The sequence below is a fragment of the Neolamprologus brichardi genome, chromosome 17 (assembly GCF_056152115.1).
Source record: "Neolamprologus brichardi isolate AB-2024 chromosome 17, ASM5615211v1, whole genome shotgun sequence".
NCBI lineage: Eukaryota > Metazoa > Chordata > Actinopteri > Cichliformes > Cichlidae > Neolamprologus > Neolamprologus brichardi.
This window is the reverse complement of record NC_142120.1, coordinates 21,857,949-21,876,890: the sequence shown is the minus strand read 5'-3', so window position 1 is coordinate 21,876,890 and position 18,942 is coordinate 21,857,949. Positions and strand designations below refer to the sequence as shown.

The following is an 18,942-nucleotide window of genomic DNA, read 5'->3' as shown; positions in this document are numbered from 1 at the left end:
CAGAAAGCTCCAGGGAGTTCTCATTATTTGTTTTTATTTTTTACTTATAGGGTTGTATTGCGCTTCCATTTAAGTTCATTCATCCATCCATTGTGTACCCCACCCCATAGCAGCTGTAACTGGCACTAGCCCTCCACAACCAGGTATTTTTTTTTCTTTTATCTAATTTTTATATTCTTGATCTTTAATGCACTTCCATACTTTTGATATTAGGTTCAGTTTTGTTTTACTTTTTCATTTTATTTGAAGGCTTTAAATAAGCTTACATTATCTATTTTTATTTACTATTTATACATCCCATTATTTGTATTTTTTTTCAGGGGGGTATATTGGGCTTCCGTATGTTTCAAAATTTGTTGTCCAGATTTTGACTTACTGCAATTGTTTTATTTATTATTTAAGCTCTAATGTCTTTATGGACTTCCATAAATTCAGTCGAATTTAGACCCATGTTGTTTTTGTAATGTTTTAGAGGCGTTAATGGTCTTCCATACATGTTGATGGCTTTATAAACTATTGATCCGCTTCACGCTGGCGTCCTTTCTCTCAGATGTTTTGTTCATGATCAGATTTAATTATTGACGAGGCTCCGTATGGAGCTCTTATATAAACTGTGTCTTTATTGAAACATCTGAAGCTCTTTGTGTCCGGTTTCTCCGGCTGTTTCTCTGATATTTTTCGGGCTTTTTGGAGGAACATCAGACGGTAGTGAGCCTCAGATTGGGGATGCAGGCTCCTTCCCTCCCCCTACCAGAGGACAAAGACTAAAATGGGTCAGACTCAGGAGACAAGCAGCAGATCCTCCGCACCAGCCATCATGTAACGTCCTCCATCCTCTGCAGGCGGAGAACAGCCGGGTTCGTTATTAAGACTACAGAAACGCGTCCTCTGCCTTCTTTTTGTTTGAGCATCATGTCCTGTCGGGACGGCTGAGGCTTCTTACTGGAACTAAGCTGGTTTGAACAAACACCGACTCATCACATCACATTGCACTGACCGCCGGAGGGACGATGGAGGCGGCGCCGAGGTAATCTGTGTCCCCGCTGACCGCTCAGGTAACAAAACGCATTTCGGCCGCTTCGTGTCCCAATTAGGCTCCATTACCGCACCAGTAAAACCAGTACAGGGCAGGTTTGAAGGGCAGGTGCTGTGTGTAGCAACACATTAGCTTCGTGCTAAGACTCCAGCTTATAGATGCGGTCATGTGTGCAGCGCATTTCATTTATTACACACTTTATTACAGATTTTTGGCCTTGAGCTCAGGCTCAGCCCGGGCAGGTGCTCTCAAGTTCTTATTATCCAAAAGGAGCTGAGAGAACAACAGCTGCAGTTCTTCTGACGTCCAGCAGGGGCTCCACAGAGTCAGTCCCCATAGACTCCCATGTTATAAATTGACGTTTATTTCCTCTCTTCATAACAGCTGGGATATCTGTGTGACGTCATCCTGCTGTTGATGTGATATATGGATGAAGTCAGTGCCTCAATCATAGATTTTATATAAAAGATGGAATAGCTGCTGGAGCTTGAGGTTTTTCACTGTCGCAGTTTTTGGCTCATGGGCTAATGACTTGTGAATGGCAAGTCTGATTCTAATAACAGGCAAATTTTACAAAAAGATCTTTGAGTTTTATTTAGTTACACTTGAAACTATAGTCTGAAATCAGAAAAGTATCACAGAAGTCACAGTTTTGGCTTTTTATACTGTTAATAATGTTCAGGTTTTATATCTCTAAAATTGGACTTTTTCATTTATTCATTTTTCAGGTAGCAACTTTTAGCCATGCAGGTAATTTACTCTTAGCCCTGAACTCACTTATTTAAACTCTGTTGAAGTTTAATGTCAGACTAAAGTTTATTACAGTGAACTAAGACTAAGAAGACATTAGTTAAACATTAAAAATACTTCCTCTCCTTTTACTTTTTTTAATGAACATGCCCAAACAGCCCCTGAGTTGTCATGTTGTCAGAGTCATGAAACCGGCTCTGTGAGGTTATTACATCACTATTCTGCTTTTACATCAATGATGCATTTTGTTAAGCTCTGTGCTAGTTTTAGTTGATGAGGCTTATTACAGCCTTATTGTACACTGTAAACATAGTGAGTTATTTTCCTGATTTAGTGGTAAGATAACTCGACAGGTTGTGAAATTGTTGTTGATTTCTTTAGGCTTTTATGTGGACATGATAGTATGTGAGGAGGCTGTATATGACATGGAAGAATACACCCCATGACATTCTTATGTTTTTAATTAACTTTGTTGCAGATTTTACAAAATTAAAGACTAAATAAAAAACAAATAAAATAAAGATTAAACTCACCTCTAACTCTGGTTTGTTAGAATTTCTCTTTCTAAAAAAAAAAAACCTAATAAAATGATCACCATGACAGTCCTCCCAGATGTTACAGGAAAGGTTCATCCAAGCACCCATTAAAACGAGGACTAGCAAGATTATATACCACGTTCTGATGTGGATTTCTAAAAAGATGAAGTCATATTTGGAGTTAGTGAAGTCGAGTTAGTTGACATATAATGATGTGCTGCCTGGTGGCTACTTATAGACTCATGGTTAAGCTAGTATAACACATTAGCACAGGGAAGATGGAGAATGAGGGTTAAACTGCTGTGAGTAAAAGTTCATGTTGAGGGTTCCTGTTGGGTAGAGGACGATGCTGACATAAAAACAGGGTCATCATGTCGTTGTGAATAAGAAGCACTAATCTGTCTGATAGTGGCTCAGATAACAGCAGCTGTAAAGCTGATAGGAAAGCAGCCGTAGCAGAAAAACAGGCTAAAGTCCTGCTCTGTGGACTGTGGACCCACAGAGCTGCTGAGCATCTAAAGGAGAACTGTTCACACGGTGAGTTTCTGCTCTTAATTATTAAATACTCAAAACTCTTTAGACAAACTAACGTGTTAAGTAGGCTGTACATGGAAACAAGGTCCTCTTCATCTTCTGTACTTGTGCAATGGGAGCTGGATTTATTCCACCAAATCCAAATGATGATCTTTCAACTATATTTAAATTTTTGAGGATGTGGATGAGATCACAGTAAAGCAAATGTGGTAAAAAAGATGAGTGTAAATTTTGCTTATGTAGCCAAAAACACTGCGTTTTTAATGTGCTTAGCAGACACACCACAGAGAAGCATCCCAGCAGCAGACAAAAGTCAGTTGGAGACTCAATGCGAAAATGTGCACCTGGTTTACTTCCAGGATTCTCCACGAGACGCCTCAGGATGCTACAGGAAAAGTGCACACAGTATCATACTGTATAGAGTCTAATTCTAAACCTCCTCACCTGTGATGATCTTTCACATGAACATCAAGGCAGTTTGAAACAGAGGTCGAGGTTGGAGTGCACAGTGTAAGTGGTAATGGACGTGTTCTCAGAATCTTTTGATTACACCCTCCATGAGTAAATGCGATAATCAGGATGTGGAACACTTTGTAACGTGAGGTTAATGTTTACCTCACCACAGATAACACCTGAGCTAATAAGAGCTGTAAGGAGTAATATGTAATCACAGTCCTCTTCTCTACCATCTTAGCAGTATAGAATAACTTAAATATGGTGAAATCCACCTATAAGGGGCTTCTGATGTCCTCATCAGTCTAATCAGGGGCTCTCTAAGTTTTGATGACTTCATCGATTTGTAGATCCTTTGATTCTCTTGTGCAATATTATTTTAAAAAGTGCTGCTAACATTTTTAGTGCTATGCAGCTGACACCAAGCTGTATTTAACCATGAAACAAATCAACTAGTTAAATTACAGGCATGACTTAAAGGCCTGGATGACAAAACTGAGGTTATGGTACTCGACTCTATCTTGGAAAAATGGTGTCTAACTAGATGTTTACTCTGGATGGAGTCCAGCAACACTGTGAAGAACCTCTGAGCCATTCTTAATCAAGACATATAGGACTGCTGTGTGGACATATCTTTTCTTTTTCTTTTCTTTGGGGGGGGGGGGGGGGGGGTAGCTTTTATTGCAGTAAAACAATGGCGAAAAGACAGGAAAGCTACGACAACTACAAGACATGTAGCAAAAAGCCTTGGGGCACATTTAAACCCAGGTCTTTGCATTAGCCCCACAGGACATGGATCACCTGCTCTACCCAGTGAGCTAAACCATCGCTCACACTGGTCTGGTTAAACATTAACTGTAGATGAATGTGACATACAGTATTGGATGCAGGATGCACTTTAAAACCACTCAGTGGAGATGGATTGGTTATACCCTTAAAGAATGTGATGTGGTGCGACAAGTGCATTTTATATTTGACCTGTTCTGTAAGCATCCACCTTTGAAATACACAGCTGAATGAACCTGTACTACAACCATGTGGTGACTTGATATAGCCTCATGAACATGTGCCATTGCTGGAACAGGAAATATATATGCAGGATGTCAGGTGAAGGAGAATGGGCCCTCTTTAAGGATCTACGTCAGATTTTCAGTCACAACAATTTATGTAAAAGATTTTTGCACTTCTGTCTGTAAGCGTCAACCACTGGAGTGGAAAAATGAAACACTGAAAGCATGATTCCTCTAATGTTTAGCTCAGGCCCCAACAGTGTGTCAATCCCCAAAGACTCTCATATTAAATGTACAGCCTGCTGTGGTCTCTGTAGATTTAAAGTTTCTATTATTAGAGGCGTGGCCTCTTTTCCTTTTCCTTAATTTTGATGCAGCGCTGGAATATCTTTAGATTAGCGGTCTGAATGCTTCTTCCACCACATTTTTCTCTCTGATTCAAACATCTTTCTGACCTCGTTCAGTAGTAATCTAAAAAAAGAAGCTGCCCCGCCACATCCTTCAGGAACAGCTTCCATTTTTAGGTTTCTATTTTCTCTCCACAGATCTAATTTTGCTCTCTTTGTGGTCCAAGACAGATCTGGGACTCTGAGACATCCTGACAAGGGTTTGAAGTCTCAGACAAAGTCCAAGAAAGACTTAATAAGATGTACTAAAAGGTTTGACTTTGACAATGGTTCCAAAAAAATCCACCTGACGTTTCCTGCCCTTTTTTCTCATTCAGTGTCATCTTGCCTCTGTTGTTCTGAGTGTTTGCTGTGAAACACTTAAAGTGATGATATCATTGATTAAACTTTAATAACAGTGTGTTTGTGCTCTGCAGTTCATCTCTGTGGATTTCTGCTGTCCTGCTCTGCACACCGAGGCCTTTCTGATCTGAGTACGCCCACTGCAGCCATGACCCCTCCCACCTCTGAACGACCCTCGGGGACGCTCATGCTGTTCGTTTACGCTGCTTTCACACTCATAGTGATGATGTCACTTCCCGTGTCAGCACTGGAACCGGAGACGTGTTTCTCCAGGCAGCACCAGAGCGCCATAGTTGACGTCAGGCTGGCGCTAAACAGACCGACAACAGCCATGGATGCCCGGGTGGTCCACTCTGAGCGGGATTGCGTCCTCGCCTGCTGCTCAGAGGAAGTCAAACCAGGTGAGCAGAGTGAATGGGGAACATGGGGGTCAAAGGTTATGTTTTTTTAAAGATATGTTTAAAAAAACTGTGTCTGAACCATGAAGCATGTAGCTAAAGTAAAAGCACTCATTAGTCTATCCATAATATTATTGGATACTACTAATCCAGTTAAAGCTTTAAAATAAATGGTATGGAGTATAAAGTAATATACTGGCATCTAAAGTCTGGTAGAAGTGGAAGCAGCATAAAATAGAAATACTGTACTTCAGTAAGAAGTACAGTTTTAAAAAGCATTACTTAAGGAAATGTACAAAAGGTTACATTCCAATTTGACACTAATCCAAGCCAGCGGCATCTGTGGGGACCAATTATAAATGGTGGGCTGGTGCCACCCTATGCTCATTCCATCCATTTACACCCATGCAAAATCATCACCAGGATCTATAGAAACAACAGCAATGACTGTATGTCCCAGATACCTTTGTATAGTGCTGAGGAAAGCCTGAGAACTGAGGTCACGCTGCCCCTGGTGGTGAAAGTTTTAGGTAAATTGTGCAGATTGTAAATTTAAAAATTTACCTTCAAAACCAGACAGAAGCAAAATCAAAGCTTCATTAAAGGGGAGCTGCTCTTCTTGTTTCATCATGTATACCTAATTCAGTCAGAGAAAGTATAACCCAGGTTACTGGCTTTGACGGCCACATGTCACCATCTAAAGACTATATCTGGTTTTTGGTCAGTGTTTTTTTTTTCTGTAACCACCGCTACCGTGGGATATATCACAGTTTCTCTATGGTAGGCTCATCAGTCTCAAAGGTCACAGCAGACCACTATAAGCCAAAAACTGTGACTCAAAAAAGTGAAAGGAAAAAACTAACTTTGTGTTTCTGAAGGTGCTAAATGCAACATGGTGGTTTTCAACGGGAACAAACACGCTGGTGATGAGAACTGCTTCCTGTTCCACTGTCAGATGGAGCAGGACTGTCCTTTAACGAAGGCTCAGGAGGGCATCAACACCTATGACATCTACAAAGGTACGTCAGATACTCATTGTAAACACAGAAAATGACTTTAATAATGATGATTAAATGCATAATGAACAAAGACATGAGTGACCCAGCTTTGCATACATTCAGCTTCAGATTCTTGAAGATTTTTAATAAGTAAATTTAAGCCAAAACTAGAAGTATTATTGATTAGTTTAGAAAATAGTTTTTATTTTTCACCGTAGGATCTTCACTTCATTATTATTAAAAAAAAAAAACAAAAGCAAAATTAATGATAATGATATTATCTTGATACCTGTGGAAGATCAGTCACGTTAATCAATTACCCTCCCCACACACATTTTTGGCTGTGCTTTCTGTGTGGAGTTTGTATGGGTTTTCTCCAGGTACTCTGGCTTCCTCCCACAGTCCAAAGACATGCAATTAGTGGGGTTAGGTTAATCAGTGATTCTAAATCCGGTCTTTAAGCGATGTTGTGATGAATCCTGCTTCCGGGCCCAAACTACTCTGCGTTTAATGAGGCTTTTGTGTTTTTAACGTTTTAATTAGTGCTGTCAACGTTAATCTCGTTAAAATGATGTTAACACCATAACCGCATTAACGCAGCAAATCTCTGTTAGCGAATTAGCACGGATCACCCCGTGCGTGGGGTTGCATGGCACTAACATGTTAACGAGCTAAACGTGTTAATGCGTTGTCGCCGTGCAGCCCCACACACGGGGCGATCTGCGTTAACTTGCTAACAGAGATTTGCTGCGTTAATGCGGTTATGGCGTTAGAAAACAGTCAGTGATCACTGTCAGCCTCTCAGTTTTTATTACTGCTATTAATTTTAAAGCACAGTTTTTAAAACCTTGCGATGTAGCTACAACCCAGGCAATGCAGCAGTATATTAATTACTAACCGCGTATTGTGGATGGATTAACTCAGTTGTTCTCCTGGCTGAAGTTTGGTCCATTTACAGCATCCTGCCATGCGATTGCATTTATCCCTAACCATTGGGAACCCTCACGTTACCTTTTATTGAGTGGAAAAAAGTTAGTGTTCGTCCTCCAGCGTCACTGTGTATATTATGCTAACATAGCTGTGTCGCTAGCGATCACCTTGTACATCATTATATACCAGCTAGTCAAACTTCAGTAACCCAACAAAATGTCCCTGCTGTTTACTTTCCTGTGATAGTAAAGGTGATAACAGAGCTGTACGTCTTAATTTGTTTTCAGAAATCTCTCAGTCAGAACATGGTATATTCTATTTAGATGCTAACTCACTGCTAACTTCTAACTCCATTAAATTTCATAAATTCTATTTTCATGAATGCCTGGATGTTAAACTTAATTGTTACCCCTAGAAGAGCAGCAATGTTGATCATTTTATTACAGATGAAAGAATTTAGACAGTTTTTCAACTCTCAGTAATGCCGCAGTGATCGTTTGTCTTAGGGACCTGCAGCGTAGTTTGGGCCCAGACATAGCTAATGATGGCAGACTTAAAGACTGGATTGCCTTTAGGTGCAAATGTGATCACGACTGGTTGACTGTCTCTCTGTGTTAGCCCTGTGCATGTCTGGGATAGGCTCCAGACCCTCCCCCTGCAACCCTGAACTAGATAAGTGGAAGGGAATGGATGAATAATTAAACTCAAAATACAACTACATAGAGGTCCATAACCATAACATTAGCAAATAATATACAATGTTATTATATATGTGCATTATTGATGTCCTATTTTCAAATATCATGGTTATCGTGAATACCTTCACCTGTATATAAAAGAATAATAATTTTAAATATTAATGTGTCAAATTTCCTAAAAGATAGTTGACAAGCACCTGAACAAACATTGCAAATGATGGGGTATATTTTATGTCCTGGAGTTTTTTCCCCAGAGAGTTAATGGACAGTATGCTTCTTTCACACAAAGCATGTAGTTAAGGCCCCAGTGAGATTTGAACTCACGACCCCTGGTTTACAAGACCAGTGCTCTAACCCCTGAGCTATGGAGCCCTATATGTCAGCTTGAGACACACCTGTAATATGTGACATACCACTAAACCCAAACCATTCATGGATGGTTTTTACCAAATTGGATCAAATGTCAGTATAATTGTTTTTCAGCCTTCTAAAACTCACTTTTTCTTGTTTGTGTTGAATTTTGGATGATTGTGGAGTTTTGCTGCCCCTGCTTACCAAACAATTCTATACAAATCTTTAAGTTTATGTCTTCATGTGTTCTTTCCTGCACAGGTTTACTTCATCCAACCACTGTGAGACCTCCCCCCACTACCACCACCACAACCACCACCACACTGGCACCAACTACGCCAACAACTGCACAACCAACAACCCCAAAAAGTATAACAACAACAATGCCACCAACCACTATCACAATGACAACAACCACTACCACAACACAACCGACTACCACTACCTTACCATCAACCACAACCTCAACCCCTACCTCCACCTCCACCCCCACCCCAACACCTCCACCCATCATCATAATTGCCACAATGGCAGCAGTGACCTCATCACCCACCACTGCAAAAGCATCACCTCTTTCCACCACCTCCACGAAAAAGCCTAACAAAACCACCAAAAAGCAAACTAAAACCTCCAGGAAAGGAAAAATTCATCCTATCAGCATCACCACCACCCAGCCAACTCATACTTCCACCCCCACCACAACCCCAAGCACCACCCCAAGCACCACTCCAACCACCTCATTTCCTGTTGTAACAATGAACAAGGAGGCCAAATACAGAACTACTGAAAAACTTCAGCCAAACACTGAAACCACCACGACCACGACTACAACACTTCCAACCACCACAACACCTCCAACCACCACACTTTCAACTACCACAACAACCACAACCACGCCTCCAACCACCACCACTACTATTCCGTCAACTACCACCACAAACCCCCCTCCTCCCCCTTCAACAACCACTCCCACCCCTACCACAACAACAACTACAACTACCACCACCACCACTGAGGCCCCCATCACCAGGACAACGCCCGCGGCGACTCTTTTAATTGTCCCCAAAGGTGCTGTTCAGTCTGACCACATCCTCCAGAATTCAAGTGCTGCCAGAGGCAAAGGGATAGCAGCACATGGAGCAATGAAAAGCGGCATGGTGGCATTTGTGGTGCTGGTGCTTGCCATCCTCACAATGGCCCTCGCCATTGGAGGCCGAAAAGCAATGGAGTCCTTCGACAGACGCCACTACACGAGACTGGAACTCAATGATCTGCACTACGAGGTGTGACAAGGAAAGCGTTTCAAGGACGGAAGCCCAGAGGGGCAGTGAGATTTATTGAATTTATTCAATTAGTTTAATAGCACAAAGTTACATAATAATGGAGCACCTACATCACCTCCTGAAAGGTTTGTCATACTGTGGAGAACACTGGATTGTGATTGGCCGGAGAGTACACATAATATTTAGTTTCTTTGCATTTAAAATAGCTGTCACTTTTTGATCTTCTAAAGAATAGGGCACTGCTTTGCTAGCAACATTTTTTTCTGTTGTTTTTAACACCCAAACCACCAATGTTATGTAAAAGATAGACACAGATACTGATATTACCTGTTGGTTTGTGACCATTGCCATGTTGCTATTTTAAAACTGGAGGCAAGCTGAAAGAGAAACCAAGGGGTGCTGTGTGTTCATACTTTAGTAACTTTTTTTCTGAGTAGAGAAATTATGGCCTCCATGCTGTTTCAGCTAGCACTATCAAAAACTCATGAGTGCCATTTCAATTAACATCTGAAAACAAAATTTCCTGCATATGTTTGGGTTTTGAAAGAGATCACCGCCTTTGTTATTTTAAAAAATTGGTCATAAGACCAATTTTGAGGAAAGAAAAACCCTGTAAAAGCTAAGCTAAGCTGGCTTAGCTAGCTGAACTTTATGTTTATAACAATAGTGAACAAACTTCGCCCATTCCAGATTTTCTAACAAAGAAGTCGTTCAACAAAATCACCAGTCACATGATTTTTAAAGTCTTCACTGTTGATTATTTCAGCTTTATTCACCTTAAGTGACCATGTCCATCTTTTATATACAGTCTGTAGGTAAAGTACAAAGATGACAACCTCATTCCATTTCAGACTCCGCCTCCTTAAACTCATCACAGACCAATCATGGACTTCATACCTTAATTTTCTGTTATTGGTTTTAACAAAAGAAAAAATGGTAGACTTATATTGAAAAGTTCTCACAATGAAGACAAAATATCTCTTAATTTAAAAACTATTCTTAGAATTTATTTGAGGTGTTTTTGTTGTGTGAAAAAAAAATCAAACTTTGAGATATTTTTTGGGCTTTTATTTTTTTTAGATTATTTGACTTCTCATGAGACAAATTCCTCAGTTGTTACTCGATCTTTTTAAGTCTTATTAAGTGATAGTGCAACTTTGAAGCAGCCTTCAGACTTTAGGCGGTAACACTGCCCTTCTGTGGCCTCTCAGATCACATGATGAGCTCAGAGTTCTGCTGGGAAGCTCATTGGTCCAAAACTTCAGCTGACGATGGAACAAAGAACAAACAGCAATATTTTTACTCGTAGAAACTCAGGAAGCTTCTGAAGTGGACTGGCGAGAAGAAACTCTATACAAGCGGACTCTGATTCAGATTCTGGCCTTCGTCTGATTCGCCGCGGGGTCGCGGGGCCCTTTGTGTATACACCTGCATGTCTTCTTCCTCCCACACGCTTCAGCCATACGAGCCTGTGATTGCTTCTTAAATCACCTGACCGGTGTAGATGTCAGACTCACTCTCTCACTGTGGTGTTTTTGTATTTTGTATTTCACATGTGGATAAATATTCAAACGATGGATGCAATCCTTTGAAAATCGATGCACTATTGTATCCTGTGGTTTTTTTTTAATGATTATGATCTGCTGATTTTTTTTCATAAGTAAGAGGACACTTGCTGCGCACTATTTTCCTATAATGACGTTTGTATTGTACTGGATGTGCAGAAATGAGACTGCTAAAGCGTCACTTCACCACCAGGTGGCAGCAGCAGCAGTCCGATAAACTCAAGCTGCACCAATAAGGCGTTTTCACTGATACTGCTCTGATTTTTACTTTGATTGTCTAATTAATAATTACATGGATGGTAATAGTTTGGTCTTGTTTTGTGAAGTGATGCTTTTGCATAAGTTTGAACTTTGATGTTTCGTTCTTGTAAGGATTAAAAAACTGTTGATTTTTGAAAAGTTTCTGAGTCTGCAGATTTATTTTTGCCTGAGTGTGTTTGATTTTAAATAGAACCACTGCGATTTTTTATCATCTGCGTGATCCACCAGCAAATAATCAAAATTAATCTTGTAAAGTTGTTCCAAATTAAATAAAATTTCACATTTATCACACCATCACATTTATTACTGTTCTGTATTAACCAAACTGGGAGCAGGTTCATTACAGCAACAAAAATAATCAGCCTGAGTCTGAGAAAAGTTTCCACCTGACCCATCTGTTTTTTAAATCTACAACAACTTAAATATATGTCATGGAGCCATGCATGCTTCTACCTTCATATAATGTGTATTTTCAGAGTAACTTGCTGTCAAAGTTAAGATTTATCTAACTTGTATTATAAGTTTTTGAGTATTTTTACTTTTTTAGGGCTGAAAAAAAACCTCACATTTAATCTCTGTTAAAAACTGCAAACAAACTCCCAAAGGTCTCAGTCTTATGTTAGTGCAGATTTCTCATAAACTTGAGTTTTTGGTCAAGTCCGATGCTGTTCTTGATCAAGCTTCTTTTCTATCATGTCCAGCTGAGCTCCATCTTTGGACAAATTCTTGGTGCAGGTTCAACAGTTGAGAATTGTTTGACAATTCCTCAAAATTTCAAGTTTTTATATTTTCACTTTTCCAGATATATTTATGTATGCTGAACAAAAATTATTTTGAAGAAGGTTAAATGTTTGTTTTTTTTATGATTTAGTGAAGAACAATCATAAGCATTTCACAAGTTTCAAAGACTTTTATTGGCCATAAATATGGCACAGGGCTAATATGTATGCAAAAAGTTAACGTTTACAGTGTCGACCCTTCTGTCTGTCAGTTTCTGGGCCCTAGATGGTGATCCTCCTGCTTTATCACAGTTCCAAGATTATCACTATTCGACTCAAAAACTAGCATAAAAACATCCTCAGACTGATGATCTTCCAGCAGGATGTCTTTTGTCTTTTGTCGCAAGATAAAAGTGGTAACTAAGAGGCTTTGAGATCATCAAATAAACATTTTGGATCCTTGGCCAGGAAGCTTCCCAAACTTCACATCAAGAATCTTTGCTCAGCACTGTAATATTTACTATAGTGGACTTAAATCATATATTATACTGACTCTCCTGTAAGTGTTTGAAACTGGATTTCTTACCATTGTTCTTCACTAGATCACAAACACATACAAAAAAAAGCTAGATAAAAACTGAAACAGCAAAATGTATATAAAACACTAAATATGTGGCACTGCCAAAACCTTTGGTCATGACTGCATAAAAATAAACTTTAATACTCTAATGTGTTTCTGCTTGTGGCCTTCATCGGGGCCATCATAAATATAACAAACATCATATACATCTAACCAGAAGCATACTTACCTTCTTACCCTTTGAAATGTTGCCTGTAATGTGTTTTATGATGATCCTGATGAAGTCCACAACCTCAACATTTGTAGTAAAGCTGTTTATTATGCAACAGGTGCTTCAGAGCTGCTCTCGACGCCGCTTGGCAGAAAGTGATCATCTGCTCTGTTTCAGGAATGATTCTGACTCCTAAAGAATCATGGCTAAAAGATGAGCCTGGCATCAAATGTAGGTAAAAAAGAGACCTTTGCTCTGACTTCAGGGAGCAGCCACTGATCACACATGCTGACGTGACTCTTGAAAGTTTACCCAGAATGCACTTTTTAAAGTTTTATTCGGTGAATTATCATTAAACAGATCAAACATCCATGGTTTCAAACCTTGTTCCTGTTGCTCTAAATCTAGATAATAACAATAAATTGGTGCAGTTTATTCAAGTAATGATTTATCTCATGATACTGAAGCTCAAATGATTCATGTTTTTAACAGAGCTTAAATGAGTTTTTCAGCACTTGAAATTTCATGTGGATATTCGCCATACTTACAAAAGTATCATCAAGTCTAAACCCAATCCTATGAACTCAGTCACTGATCAAATAGTGTGATGTATATTGTGATTGAACTCATGACAGGCACGTGATCAGGTATGTGGTAGTTAATATGTTAACAAGTTACCTCATATTCCTGAGACTGTGAGGCAGTTTTGCTGACCTGGTGATTAAACCCTGAAATTTTTTAAATGAGATGCTTTCCTTTCCTCTTAGCTGGACATTTGTGTCCCGTCCACCTTGCTTGTAATTTTACAGTCCTGCTTTCACTTCCACATCTCCCACAGATACATTCATTAGATAAGACGAGAGTGATCCACACTTTATTAAATCAGCAAGAGGTTTTGAAAAAGCTGTTACTCTGAAATAGGAAGTGTACTCTGTAATCCGAGGCCTCACATCCTCAGTGAACTTTCTCCTTCTGAAAGCTTTTGAGAAATCTTGCATTTTCTGATGTTTGAACCCTGAAACTGGGGCTGATGTTTCATGAATAAAATCTTAATAATAATAATACTAATGATAATAATGATAAAGTGGGGTGGCTGTAGCTCAGGTGGCAGAGCAGGTCAGCCCCTAATCAGAAGGTCGGTGGTTCGATCCCAGGCTACCTCCTGGCTGCATGCCAAATATCCTTGGGCAAGATACTAACCCCATGTTTGCCTACTGGTGGTGGTCAGAGGGCCCGGTGGCGCCTGTGTCCGGCAGCCTCGCCTCTGTCAGTGTGCCCCAGGGCAGCTGTGGCTACAATGTAGCTTGCCATCGCCAGTGTGTGTGTGAATGACTGAATGTAGTGTAAAGCGCTTTGGGGTCCTTAAGGACTAGAAAAGCACTATACAAATGCAGGCCATTTAAAGCAATAATAATATTGTAAAAAGTTATTATCAACAGAACACTGAGATGTAAAAATTATAAATCCCAGAGTAATTTGCTTGTTTATATGCTACTGCTGCTACTTTCATGAAATTAATAAATTTCAAAGTCGCTTTTGGGGCGACCACAGGTTATCTGCCTCCATCTTGGCCTATCCCCATCATTTTTCTTCATCACCTCTTCATGTACTACATTCTGCCTGGCAGCTCCATGTCTATCCACTGTTTCTTGTCTGCTGTTGCCCATCTCAACCTTGCCTCTCTAAGGCATAAAATATTAAAATGCAAATCAAAAATAGAAAAATGCAACATGTAAACTTTATAGGGTGTGAAGAAACTGAGAAAACCTGAAATCAGATGCTATAGGTAAAAAGTGTAAAAATCCAAAATTTAGAAAGAAAATTTAGAATCAAAAGTGCTGTAAAATCTATCACATTATGTAGGTTTATTTACAATATCAGATTTCACACTTTTTAATAATAATGGGTTTTTTGTGTGAAAATCAAATAAAAGTGTCAGATTCATCTATATCTGTGATTATGGTGGGTTTCTGGTGAAAATGTGTTTCTTCTGATGTTTTATGGCATTACATAGACTTAGATTTTTAAGATATGTGGTGATGCAGCGATTTAACAAACAAAGGTGATTAAAAGCTTTTTACCAAATGACTGAATTTGGTTTAAAAAAAGCAGATATAGTATATAATGATTTCCTGAGCCCCCCTTGCCTTGTGCCACCTGATGTAAATCCCCGAAACGCCCCTGCCGTTGGATGATATTGGGGCCCTGTTTTGTGGGGCCCCTGTCCGTGTGATAAAGTAGTCCTGCGGGAATGTGGGGTTAACGTCTGTGTTGGGGGGTGGGGTTCTGTGGGGGTTCGAAGTCGGTTCTGCGGGACGTTTCCGTGTTGTGAGCGTACCTGCGGCTGTGAGGCGGAACAACAATAGAGAGCCGGGCAGCGAGGTGGCGGTGGAGGCGGAGGCTGAAAGGGGGGGCAGCTTCCTCACAGCGGAAGGAGACGACGGAGCTCCTGCAGGACAATGTGAGACACCGAGAGTTTATCCGACGCAGTTAGCGAGCAGCCAGCCGGGATGGAAGCGGGCACGGTGTAATGCTTACCGGAGCCGAACATCGACCTGAATATTCTGGGAAATCCGCTTTTTTTTTAGCCAAGGAAGCGGCCGCAGCAATGGGAATACTCCGCTGACGAGCCGCCGCTGCTGGGCCGAGAATCGGGAGAAAGATGGGTGTCGCGCTGCGGAGTCTGTTGTTGTGTAGTTTTTGTTTTCTCATACGAGGTGAGTTTGTGTCCACACTGTGACCTTTACCCACACGTCCCCTCGCGTAAAAGACGCTGAAAAGTGCTGTTAGCAGCCCAGGGGAGCTTTTTCCCTTCTCTGTGGATGTTTGGAGCTCGGCCTCCGGGTCGGATTTCTCCCGAGTGGAGCGAGCTAGCTTAGCCTGCTGCTGGAGGAGAAACCACAAACAGCCCTGTTAGCTGGAAAATACCCCACCAGAGACTACTCACAGCACTGCCAGCTTCCCTTCCAGCGCACCCCCTTGTCCCGGGAGTATGTATTTGGCGCAGTTGGTCGCTCCTGGTTGTGTTTTGTAACTTAAAAACAGGCTGGATCAGGCTCAACAGCAGTTAGCATAACAAATGCTAGGGAGCGAGCTGGTTAGCATCAGGGAGCTAATAGCTAATAAACCATCTACATGGAAAAATAACTTTATTGATAACAATGAACAGAATAAAGAAAAGCGAGGCCAATAAATGTACAGTATTACACACAAAACAGCAGCTACACGGCTGGACACGTGTGAGAAATGAATGTATTTGTATAGATCTGACACTAAAGAAACAATAAAACTGCAAAAAAAGAAAGGAAAAAAAACCCCTCTAAACTCGGATTACAATGAAAGCGAACTAGCCAGCTGGATCTAAAGGATGTAAAGAATGAGACCAGGACTTGAGTCCGAGGCGGATCTCTTTAGAAAAGTAAACCGAATAAAGTATTCAAGAATTCATGAAGGTGTCATCGCCATTAAAAATGCTCCGTTAAATTTAGTTTAGTGTTTGCTACACAGCACGGCTGTGCAGTAGAGCAGAAATACTATATCACAGCAACTGAGCAGGGCTAACTTTATTTGTGTAGCACATCTCACACTTACGATATCATACAGATCATCATCTTGGTCTGAGGAGCTCCTGATAATATCCAGTAAACACTAGAGGGTGAAAAATAAAACACATAAAGCCATCTTATGTAAAGAAAGTTTATAGGTCAGTGAGAGATGATATTTTCATTTATCATATCACATATTCATTACAAAGGTTTCAGTGTCAAACTGTTACCCAATAATTAGGTGTGTTAAACATTTGGAAAACAAATATTTTTAAATATCAGGTTTATCTGCTATGTATTTAGTTATTTTTCCCATATTTTTGTTATCAAATTACACCAGAAATATGGGCGTAACTATGGACAATCAGATAAATATACAAAATGGTTTCTTTATCCTATATTTGGTAATTTCTTTTGTTGCAACAGTTTAAAAAACAGTGATGATAATGTCCTTAATATATAATAAATTATACATTAAGGATAAAATGAGACCAAAGCACAAATGTAAGGTGTAAGTGTCTTTTAAACGAACATTTCTGGATCTTCAGTACCAGAACAAATGCTTAACAGTTGGTTAAATTCAGATTGCAGCAAGAATTCAAAGTCCAACACTGAGTGGGATTAACAGATATAAGATTTGGAGCTGCATGTTGTCAGTCTTTGTTGTGGAGACACTGGTGTTGTTATCACTTTGTGGGATGGTGATTAGGGCGTATTTGATTAGTTTTTATCTTGTTTCTTGTCTTCTATGACTTGTTTCTATAGACTCTGCATCTGGGATGAATGAACATTGATTCACTGTACATCAGGAATATAAAAGACAGAAAAAGTGGGAATTAAAATATATTTATTTGAAATAAGCAAGTTGTACCAACGTAACGGAACACACTCATTTAAACTCAGATTATCAATAAAGGCTATATATAAAAAATGTGATTAAAAGTAATTGATAATGAGCGAGGAATTATAGAAAAAATTGCTAGAAAGACAATTTTCTGCACAAGTTCTAGGCCAGCACTCACTATAAAGTAGGGGTGGGGGAAAAATCGATACTATGTAGTATCGTGATATTTTGTTTGCTAATAATGTATCGATACAGGGACAGCAGAAATCGATATTTTGTTACAAACAAATGCTCTGACTTCAGAGCATGTTGATCAGCTCCTTTTTCTGAGCAAGAATCCTGACATTCCTTCACTGTACAAATGTGTTTAACTTTTTTTTTTTTTTTGGCAGCAATAAACATGACAGTTTACTTATTTTAATTTAAGACATGTTTTATTTTAATTAAGTTTAATTTTTTTTTATTTAATGTAAAATTATATTTTGTTTTAATTTACTTTCAAATTCTTCAGTTGCTGAATGGGCTGCATAGTTTTCATAAATTGCATAGTTCAGAATAGCTATAATTGTACCAGATGGTTGCATTCAGTTAAGTTGGACTAGACTGTAATACAAACCGTTCAGTTTGTCAACAATAAAACTGACTGAAATGAGAGAAAGACTGAGTGTGAGACTTTGATATTAGATAATAGATAGATAGATGAATATTGATAAAGTTTACCTTTATGTACAGAATTTGAATATCGCAAAATATTTTAAAAAATTGCAATAATATTGTATCGTGAGTTGTATGGTGATTCCCACCTCTACTATAAAGGACATGAATCTAATATTAATGTTTTTTTTAATAACATCTTTAAAACATTATGAACAGAATAAAACTTGAAAAAGAACCTAAACTCGTTATAAAATGAGTTTAAGTTGAGGGTTAAAAATATTAATGAAGCAATGACGTATGCAGATCACAGAGGCTTCAGAGTGTTCACGTTGCTCTCTGCTGTGCTGCAGTTAAGCACTAGAGCCAAGTTTAAAAAAAGCTGGGTTTAACTAATCCCACCACCTGCACCTGCATGCTCGAGTTTCTTTTTCTGACTCACGACTTAAATGGGACGTGGTGGTAAGGCAGCCTGATGATTGGGTGGTTATTGATCAGATCATACACATACCGAAGTCATTATATATTCTGCCTGAAGTTTCTTCATCAGTCCCCTTTTTGATTATTCATGAGTTTTGTTTAGGTTTCAGCTTCATTTAAACTTTATATTTAAATGTGAGTATGAATGAAAGAAAAACAGGGTAAGTAAAATTCTTGCAGGGGACTCGTGTGCAAATCTCCACTATTGTGAAAATATGGCAACACATATGGGTACAGATCCTGTAAATAAGTCCAGCTCTTTGCTGAGTTAGAAGAGTTAAAATGATCATACAGTAACTTTTCACGGTCAAACCCATGAACTGATCAGACGAGCGTCTGTTCACTGTATGGATGATG

The 18,942-nt window shown here is 39.5% G+C and overlaps 3 protein-coding genes and 1 non-coding gene across 9 annotated transcripts in view; 2 read left to right on the top strand and 2 right to left on the bottom strand.

The window, feature by feature from the left end:
- LOC102790106 (protein NLRC3) overlaps positions 1–18,942 on the bottom strand; it is a 99,111-nt gene that overhangs the window by 23,641 nt on the left and 56,528 nt on the right. The window lies entirely within an intron of this gene.
- Positions 355–11,690, top strand: mansc1 (MANSC domain containing 1). 3 transcript variants are annotated; one of them, XM_087831114.1, is made up of 4 exons: positions 355–1,027; positions 5,143–5,469; positions 6,345–6,485; positions 8,705–11,690. In XM_087831114.1, the coding sequence occupies exons 2-4, from the start codon at positions 5,217–5,219 to the stop codon at positions 9,730–9,732; spliced, it is 1,422 nt and encodes a 473-aa protein (XP_087687240.1). In that variant the 5' UTR covers positions 355–1,027; positions 5,143–5,216; the 3' UTR covers positions 9,733–11,690. The 3 variants fall into 3 exon arrangements, with proteins under 3 accessions (XP_087687240.1, XP_006781116.1, XP_087687239.1); XM_006781053.3 differs by having other exon boundaries at positions 355–1,055; XM_087831113.1 differs by lacking the exon at positions 355–1,027 and having other exon boundaries at positions 3,997–5,469.
- On the bottom strand, positions 8,392–8,464 carry trnat-ugu (transfer RNA threonine (anticodon UGU)). The gene has a single exon. It is a non-coding gene; the product is annotated as a tRNA-Thr (tRNA).
- lrp6 (low density lipoprotein receptor-related protein 6) overlaps positions 15,485–18,942 on the top strand; it is a 43,815-nt gene continuing 40,357 nt past the window's right edge. For all 4 annotated transcript variants that reach the window (XM_087831107.1, XM_087831105.1, XM_087831106.1 and 1 more), the window contains exon 1: positions 15,485–15,779. In XM_087831107.1, the coding sequence (XP_087687233.1) occupies positions 15,725–15,779 (55 nt within the window). In that variant the 5' untranslated portion in view covers positions 15,485–15,724. The remainder of the gene's footprint in view (positions 15,780–18,942) is intronic.